This window comes from Aspergillus caelatus (genome assembly GCF_009193585.1).
Source record: "Aspergillus caelatus strain CBS 763.97 unplaced genomic scaffold BDV27scaffold_23, whole genome shotgun sequence".
NCBI lineage: Eukaryota > Fungi > Ascomycota > Eurotiomycetes > Eurotiales > Aspergillaceae > Aspergillus > Aspergillus caelatus.
This window is the reverse complement of record NW_022475286.1, coordinates 233,567-242,316: the sequence shown is the minus strand read 5'-3', so window position 1 is coordinate 242,316 and position 8,750 is coordinate 233,567. Positions and strand designations below refer to the sequence as shown.

Sequence of the window (8,750 nt, the reverse complement as noted above, 5' to 3'; positions counted from 1 at the left end):
TTTTTTTATATTGTTGTTGTTGTTGTCCTTCCTTCTCTAATGCACTCTTCAGAATCTTTTTACGCTAACCACAGTCCTATGGATACAGGCCGCTATACTTTCAAGCTGTGCTTTTAACCAGCGCCACCTCATCTGGCCTCCGGCTTATGCTCCCGGCTATCCTATCATCTGCGACAGGTGCTTTGACGGGGCTCTTAATCACCAAGACGCGCCGCCTACATTGGCCACTTGTGGGCGCCGCAGCACTGTATCTGTGTACTATCATATGTCTCATCTGCATTCAGCGCGGCTTGTCCGCTGCTATGTATTTACTCGCCTTAGTTCCATACTCTGTTGCGAATGGACTACAGTACACTACTACCGCTGTGGCGGTCCTTGCCACATCTACGCGAGACGAGCAGGCCATAGTCATGAGCACTCTTACCATCTGGCGCAGCCTAGGCACAGTCTTAGGCGTCGCACTCAGCAGCGTCCTTGTTCAGAATGCACTCATACGATGCCTCCATGTCTTTGTCCATGGGCTGCACAAAGATGAGGTCATTGCCCTGGCGCGGGCCTCAATCCAGGCCATTGCAAAGCTGGACCAACCATATAGGGAACAGGTAGTGCAAAGCTACGAGGCTGCATTACGGCTAGGATTCGGATCATGTCTCATTATCGGAGTTATTTCTGCGCTCCTAATTGTGCCCATTAAATTACCACGGTTGCCGTCGTCTGCGAAGCGCTAGATTGAATCTTTTCAACGCTTTACAAGCGGCAATCCCTCGCTTCGCTCGACAGCTTGATATTTTAGACTTATTAATATCCAATAATAATTTTTTTTAATTCAAATTTTCGATTCCCCCCACTGTTCTAATGGACAATATCCGAGCCGCAGTATACATATTATTGTTCAGTTAAATGGAAAAGACAATAACAAGGGTCAATATTACCATGTAGCCAGGCACGCTATACAATATAGCATTAAACTATAAATATATGAATCCAAGTCTATAGAACAATTAAATTCATATGAAAAGCAAAAAGCCAAACTATACAGAGACAACTTATACATAACCTTGTAAAAACATGGATTACACAAGTGGGAGATGGCCTTAGAATGTAAATCTATCAGTAAATCGGAAAGGAAACGATCAAGTGCCCTAGGTACCTATTAAGGGACTTTTCAAGGAGAAATTGTTGATTAGTTAATTCTGACTATAAGGTATTATCTAAATAACAATCTGACAAAAGGGGCGACAGCCCTAGGCCTAACTGCCGCTTTTATGCTGCTTGGTTAAGGGCGGCCCTCAACGCCTCTACTTCAGCATCACTGGCCAGCTCCATCGACGATAGAGCAAGGGCAGCAGAATGAAATGCGGGAGCACGTGTCCTCTCCCATAACATTCTAATATTGGTTGCTCTAACACCTCCGCCAACAATGATCTGAGGCAACCGATCATACCCTTCCATACGTCTCTTTACCTGTACAAGTCGTTCATGTATCAGGCGGTCTAGTTGATCGACACATTCAATCGCCGACCCACCGGACGGGCCACTCGTCAGGATAGAGGTAAACCCACACTCCACGATGTCGGCAAGGGCAAAATCCCAGTTCGATTCCGGTATCAGGTCAAACGCGCGATGGAAGGTACATGGCCTGCCTTGTGCAAGCTCAACCAATTCTTTGTTTCTCGCCACATCAATCCGAGAAACAGCCTGCGCTGGTGCATCCTGAGTCAAAATACCAAATACAAAGCCATCTGCTCCTTTCTCCATGAGCGATTCCATTGTACGCTTCATGGTCTCGAAGTCCGTGTCGCTGTAATAGAAGCTCTCTGCATGTGGTCGGATCATCACATAGACCGGGATGGAAATCTGAGATTTCAATCTGGCCACAGTCTCGGGCTCTGGCGACAAGCCTCCTGATGCATAGTCCCGACATAACCTTGATAGTGTTAGCCCCTAGTTTCAAACAGAGCACGCGCAAGCATAGAGTATTTTGGTTGAGTACATTGAATTGCCTCGAGGCAAATATGGTCCCTCAACTTACGCGTTCTTGACTAAGATAGAGACGACTCACTCAATACGATCAGCTCCAGCACTGGCAGCAATAATAGCCGACTCTTCATTGAAGCAAGCAATCTCTAACAGAGGTGCGGTGACATCCTTGCGCAATCCATCCTTGGTCGAATCGCTCAACGCGGAGCCTGGCTCGATGTGCTCCATGTTTTCTATCCGTCATAAGTGACACTCAGATTGCTGTGTTCATTATATCTGCATTCTGTGGAAAACTTACTCTTGTGTCTCGAACACAGCTTTCGATGTGCTTCAATATCTCCTTTTCAATATCTCCAAGTGAACTCGAACTCAAAGTGGCTTTGACAGTTGCCTTAATGCCTCGGGCAAGTGTGTTTCAGCGCTATTCCCTTTTAGGCATCAAAGGATCAAAGCTGTTCCGCTCCGGACATATTGGATATGTGTGTTAGAAGTTAGAACGCTGGGGGCATGGTATTAGCATACGCGAAGTTCCTCCCTCTTCAAAGGCTCTTGCAGAGATCCTGTAATCATTATTTATGCTGTTAACCAATCTTCGCTATGTACGACCTCAACTGGTATCCTTGACGGTGATATGACCCAGGGTTAATATAGATTGACAGTATATATTTCCTCCGAATCTCCAAGTTACAAGCGTTTTTGTAACACACACATAATTCGCTTTGATTGAACCAGCCAGCTTTTTTTAAACGACTGGCCCAGAAAAGCTACTATGTATCCGTAGAAGCTCTGGTGCTATGGCTCGGGTTCACGGACTTATCAAGGATCATGCGGGGTTGAGGATTGCCGCCGGCTAATTAACCTAACAACAGAATATCAACAAACCCCCGTAGCCCAGCGAAGTCTTCTATACACTCTTTACAAATTTTTACACAATACTTTGAGCCTATAAGAAGTCATGGTCAAGCGTCCTGTCATTGCAGTTGCAGGATTGGCCTGTGAAACGTCTACCTTCACTCCCTCGCGAACCCTTGCGCCTGCATTCCATCCCCGCAGGGGAAATGAGGTTATCGATGAATACAAGTTCCTACAAACAGGCACACCACTTGGCGACGCAGCAGAATGGCACGGTGCTTTAATTGGTCATGCATTACCAGGTGGTATGGTGACACGCGATGCCTTCGAGCGGCTGGCAGGAGAGATTTGTGGGCGTTTGGGCGACATTATTTCGACTACGGTCGTTCATGGCCTCTGGTTTGATATTCACGGCGCTATGTGTGTTGAGGAAATCGATGACGCCGAGGTTGAACTTATGCGACGGATCAGAGGTGTTATCGGTCCTGATATCATTGTGTCGGCGTCGATGGATTTACATGGAAATGTGTCTAGAGAACTAGCTCACGAGTTGGACCTTTTAACCTGTTATCGGACAGCTCCCCATGTAGATGAGTCAGATACTAAAGAGCGAGCGTGTTGCAACCTTGTTGGCCTTCTTGCGCAGGCTTCTGACACCGCTGGAGGTCCGGTACGACTCCTCAAAGCATGGATTCCGGTGCCCATATTACTGCCCGGAGAGCAAACCTCTACGCGTATAGAGCCGGCCAAGAGTCTTTATGAGGCTGTGCCTGAAGTGGAGGCAGAATCGGGGGTGATCGATGCCGCGATATGGGTCGGATACCCCTGGGCCGACGAGCCTCGAAATCGCGGCTCTATTGTTGTCACGGGATGGGATGAAACGGCCATTGCTGCTGGGGCGGAACGTTTGGCAAAGAGGTTCTGGGACTCGCGCAAGGATTTCAAGTTTGTCGCACCGACAGCATCATTCCGAGAGTGTATCGACACTGCGTTGGCCTCACCTGTCCACCCTTTCTTCATCTCCGACTCAGGTGATAACCCGACTGCGGGCGGTTCAGGCGATGTGACCTGGGGACTGACACGGCTACTTGAGCGATCTGAGTTCAAGGACCCTTCCGGGCCGACAGTTATATATGCTAGCGTCCCGGGGCCGCAAGCTGTCCAGACAATGGTTGAGGCAGGCGTCGGTGCTAATGTTACCGTTACTGCGGGAGCGGAAGTGGACCATATCCATGCCGGTCCTATCACTATGACGGGACGCGTTCATTCGATCAAGCATGGCGACAAGGACGCTGTAATCGAGGCAGTCTTGCAGGTTGGCAGTGTGTTTGCGATTCTGACTCAACTTCGCAAACCTTACCATCACGAGCGTGACTTTACTGATCTCAACCTGAACCCTCGTGCTACGGATATAGTGATCGTTAAGATTGGATACCTAGAGCCGGAACTGTTTGATATGGCTGCAGACTGGATGCTTGGGCTCACTCCAGGTGGTGTGGACCAAGACATCAAGCGACTAGGGCATAAACGCATTCGTCGGCCGATGTGGCCTTTCGATACTACTTTTCAGGAGCCCCCCGATTTAACGGCACGGATGATTGCGAAGTCTAATGAACCGATGGATGGACCTGATGAGTGACAGGATCTATGTCTTAAATGTTCTGCAATAGCTAAATGGGTAAGGTGGACATGCTTGAGCATACATTAATCATTGGTATAGGCCATAGTTATCTACCTGTAATATCAGTTCTGGGCTTACATGGACCTCAACGTGGACCAAACTCCAGGGGCTTTGGCTGACCCCACCAGTCGCATGGGTTAAATCTCCAGGCTCCATTACCCGCGGCGAACCAGTACTTGACTAGGTAGGGCAACACCCAGGGAAAGGGAGGAAAGTCATGGCCGCCTTCGTAGGTCTTGTCGGCACAGCCAAGCACCACGGGGAAGGCATCGTACTGTAGCAGACAAATTAGAACCCCACCTGCCGGTGTCCTATGCATAACATGTAAGAGAAAGTTGGGTGGGAACATACAAGCATCGCCAGATTCCCTGATTGCTTTGCAACCTTCTCAGCCTTTTCCCATATCTTGTTCAACCCAGCGCTGTCGAAGTCTCCCATGCTCAAGAAGACATCGATCTCAGCGTAGAGGTGATCGGTCAGGTCCTTGCTGAATGAGTCGAATATTTTCTCCATGCCATCGGCCCCGTGCCACCGGTACTTCTCTGGTGTCATAGCTGAGGAATATGCAAGCAGTTTCTCTAGCCCGTCATGGAAGAGCTCGTGCTGATGCTTCGAGTCACCCATAAATCCTGGCCTACAGGTAAACTTCTCGATCTCTGGGAACATGCAAGTTTCCTCGACCCAGTGGTGGTGATGGACCATCTTGACCCACGACTGAACGTAGAAGAGGAGGTCCTTGACGTCCTGTGCTTTAAAGTGTTCGTCCGTGGCAATGGGCACGTACGGGGCCTGCTGGAGGATAGCATTCAGCCCTCGTATAATGACATTATGCGCGTGTGCCATCTGAGTGGCACCGTAAATATGACCAAGTGATTCCTGAGCAGTCAGTCAGTCGGTGCCATTCAGTTCTTCCTGCAAGACTGTGAGCACATACATCCAAGCTCTTTGACGGCGTTGTGATCAAGTGAAATGGCTCGTCTGCCCATGGGGCGCTCGAGGGTTTCGTTGTCATGGTCCGATGCAATGTTTTAACTTGAAATGGATGTGAAGTTTGATTCTATGGTTGAACACGGGCAGAGCTGCGCTTATAAGGGGCTCTAAAGCAAACACTCGTATGCCAAAATCTTGGTGTCTGTGCGAGAGCCAAGCAATGGAATACGGATCTAACCCAGCGGGCTGGCTTATCCACGCTGTTTGCTGATTTTAAGTCACCAATGGCAGGGTCTAAAAAGTAAGCTGACTGTGCTGGGTCTTTCAATGATAGATTAATTAGCGAGATTGTTGGTTTGTTCGACGTCTATTGGTTCCCAAGGCGGAAATTTGAAATGGGAGGCCCTATTGCCTCAGCCTCGGAGAACCTTAAATATCGTGACGCTGTATCCCAGCTGCCACAGCTGCCCAAGCGCTCAGCAATACGATAGGAAATTGTGTTGCTGCCTAGCCAGACTATTCGCCAGGTAAGTCATGAATCGAAGGGGAGAATGCCGCTGTGATTCACTAAACTTATCATGGGCATATCATGTCTCTACTCGTCTCCAATGGTCTTTCTCTAGCGCCTCTGGGTATATCTTATTGGTGGAAAATGGGAACTTTAACTCGTACTTCCTCGGGGTATGTCATTCTTGCACTAAACATTTCTACTAGTGAGCTTCAGGAGTCGGGCAGAAAGCTTCGAGGGTGTCCGGATATGCAGTATTCCCTGCGCAAGATCCCATGATATCTCACATGGAAAGGTAGAGGGATAAAGCAGTTCTGCCTTAACAGGACGCCCACAGAGAACAGGAATAGGCAGCTCAACAGAATCTGGGCCTCCTCGTCTCCAGACTGCTAAATAGCGGACGCCCGAATCACAATTGCCAGGTGTATGCACCTCCATCCCTAATGTGACCCAGTCATCATGCCAGTGAGGAAGACCGAGAGGCCAGAAAGCAGTAGCCGTGGTCAAGTCGGCGCGAATTGTACGGTATACATCCATACCTTGCTTGATAAGCTCAGATTGTTGCGGCGTAAGTTTGTCCAGGCGTCCGCTTAGATGTATGCGACCGAGAAGACTATTAACCACCGTCATCGCATTGGTCTCGTCATCCCACTCCGGCTGAGGGTATGCCCAGGTGGCACCTTGCTCGGGGGTAACAGCTGTTGGAAGAGCGGCAGCAATTGCTGCGTAACGACCGGGATCTTGTTGGTCGCTAGTTGACTGCAAGGCATGGACAGCCAACATAGCATAATCCATTCTCTGAGCGCCGCTCGAGCAGTTTTCAATTACCAAGCCAGGATACCGGTCATGCAGCTCACTCACCCAGTGCAGGTACGCCCGATTGTGATCTAATTGACCAGACCCTGGGCTTGAACAATTGATGTCGGTGCCTTGGGTGACTTCGATGTTATAGTCGAACTTAAAATAACCTACACCATATTCGGTGACTAGCCGGTGCATAATAGCATGCATGTGTTCTCGGACGGCTGCGTGGCGATAGTCTAGCTGGTAACGCCCTTTTTCAACGATGCGCTGACCATTTCGTTGAAAGAACGCTTCATATGGTAACTGTTTGGCAACAACGCTGCGTACTCCAATTACTTCCGGCTCGATCCAGAGGCCTGGAATGAGGCCTTTGGTTTTCAAGTGCAAAAGTAGTTCCTTGAATCCCATCGGAAAACGCTTCTTCGACGGTTCCCACAACCCAACGTCATCCCACCAGCCGGAATCATCTGCATACCAACCAGCGTCGATAACAAAGTATTCAGCCCCAGTTCGTAGCACAGGGTTGACAAGTGCCAGGATCTTCTCGTCAGTGGGGTCACCCATAAGACAATTCATATAATCATTAAAGATAATAGGCAATCGCTCATGATCCTGGTGTTTCCGTCGCATCTGTCGCCGGTAGCGGGTCATCTCCGCAAATGCATGTTCGTAGTCCCCCAGGACATGGCATAAAGCCACAGGCACGGTGGTGAACTTCTGTCCCGGGGAGAGCGTTTGTCTCCAATCATGGTCGGTCTCGGCCGGGCCGCCAGCAGCCAGATAGACACTGTCTTTCCAGTCACCGACTTCCCAGCGCCAGGAGCCATTGTTTTCCACTTGCCAAAGCCATGTTTCACCATTGTCAGTGCGCTTCAAAAGGCCCATAGGTAAATGGCCCTCTGTTGAGAAGGTCCCTCGGTTGGAAACCGAATAGTGACCTAAGCTGGCCGCATGTCCCTCAGGACGCCCATACACGCCGTAATCGTCTATACCCAAACTGGGTAGATCGTAATCGATCCATTGTGCCTCCCTGAACCATGAATTATTAGGGACTGTGAGAATGTAGTCGGACCACCATCTTTCAGCGCCAGTGGTTAGCCCACCCAGGACCAAAGAGGTCAGTTGTGTCACCACAATATCTTTATCACTATCATTTCGGATTGTGCTTGTCGCACGGAGTACACTGGTGTTTTTGTAGACTGTGAGGTGCGCAATGACTGTCACTATAGAAACGGAGTCTTTCAATGTGACGTTCAGAGTATGGGTGCCCGCTTGCTGCCTGATCTCATGCGATTGGTAGCGCAGTCGGGTCCCCACGTACGTGCCTATCAGAGACTTGGACGATTTATGTTTTTCAGTACCTTCCCCCGCCAGCCGCACCTCCACCAGCGGTGTGTAAGAATTAGCGAAGTATTTAGATACCGACGGTCGAGAAGAACCGGACAAGTGAATCATTTCCTGCAGGAAAGCAGATCCTTGATCATCAATGTAGACATTGACACGCAAGACATCGCTTTGTAGCGTAATGATCTTAGGGAGGGGCATATTCAAGGGGAAGACTCGGGCTCCAATCTCAGAACGGTGTGAGTAGATTATCTGACTCGTGGGCCTTCGAAAGTAGATCTTCGCTTCACTTTCTCATTTGCCGGTAACTCACGCATAGAGGAATGAACTCGACTCAGAGATGGCTGTGAAGAACTTCTTTCTTATAAGAATAGGAGCCTGTAGTTCATGTTATGAGGTGGGGAAATGGCACCCTGGGGTTGGTGGAAATTGTTAGAGACAGGGTTTTGCGTAAATAGGCTGAATATCCTGGCAAGGCATCTCCGCATTTTGAGGGCAACTTCTCGTCAACATAGGTTGAAGCTTGATGCATCTAGAAACTACCCCTCTCAGGAAAATTAATATAGTATGATAGAGTATAGCCCTTTCCTATCAAATTGAACTCTAACTGATACCGACTCGCCATTTATTTTACTGATCAGATCTGATGAA

The 8,750-nt window shown here is 49.0% G+C and overlaps 5 protein-coding genes across 5 annotated transcripts; 2 read left to right on the top strand and 3 right to left on the bottom strand.

The window, feature by feature from the left end:
- Positions 1-146: 146 nt before the first annotated feature.
- Positions 147-728, top strand: BDV27DRAFT_154113 (uncharacterized protein; the record flags this gene model as incomplete). Its single annotated transcript, XM_032071914.1, has 1 exon — positions 147-728. The coding sequence occupies one exon, from the start codon at positions 147-149 to the stop codon at positions 726-728; it is 582 nt and encodes a 193-aa protein (XP_031931487.1).
- A 465-nt stretch (positions 729-1,193) lies between these two features.
- On the bottom strand, positions 1,194-2,316 carry BDV27DRAFT_45519 (copper homeostasis protein CutC). Its single transcript, XM_032076682.1, has 3 exons — positions 2,279-2,316; positions 2,063-2,213; positions 1,194-1,927 (listed from the first exon to the last, which is right to left on the bottom strand). Exons 2-3 carry the CDS (start codon positions 2,206-2,208, stop codon positions 1,264-1,266), a joined length of 810 nt encoding a protein of 269 aa, XP_031931486.1. The 5' UTR covers positions 2,209-2,213; positions 2,279-2,316; the 3' UTR covers positions 1,194-1,263.
- Positions 2,317-2,495: 179 nt separating this feature from the next.
- Positions 2,496-4,535, top strand: BDV27DRAFT_45518 (M81 family metallopeptidase). The gene is made up of 2 exons (XM_032076681.1): positions 2,496-2,579; positions 2,640-4,535. The coding sequence occupies exon 2, from the start codon at positions 2,936-2,938 to the stop codon at positions 4,469-4,471; it is 1,536 nt and encodes a 511-aa protein (XP_031931485.1). The 5' UTR covers positions 2,496-2,579; positions 2,640-2,935; the 3' UTR covers positions 4,472-4,535.
- A 63-nt stretch (positions 4,536-4,598) lies between these two features.
- BDV27DRAFT_154110 (hemerythrin domain-containing protein) lies at positions 4,599-5,525 on the bottom strand (the record flags this gene model as incomplete). Its single annotated transcript, XM_032071913.1, has 3 exons — positions 4,599-4,787; positions 4,865-5,389; positions 5,448-5,525. The coding sequence occupies 3 exons, from the start codon at positions 5,523-5,525 to the stop codon at positions 4,599-4,601; spliced, it is 792 nt and encodes a 263-aa protein (XP_031931484.1).
- A 615-nt stretch (positions 5,526-6,140) lies between these two features.
- Positions 6,141-8,454, bottom strand: BDV27DRAFT_168144 (putative Melibiase subfamily; the record flags this gene model as incomplete). The annotated part of the gene is made up of 1 exon (XM_032074695.1): positions 6,141-8,454. The coding sequence occupies exon 1, from the start codon at positions 8,298-8,300 to the stop codon at positions 6,141-6,143; it is 2,160 nt and encodes a 719-aa protein (XP_031931483.1). The 5' UTR covers positions 8,301-8,454.
- Positions 8,455-8,750: the final 296 nt, after the last annotated feature.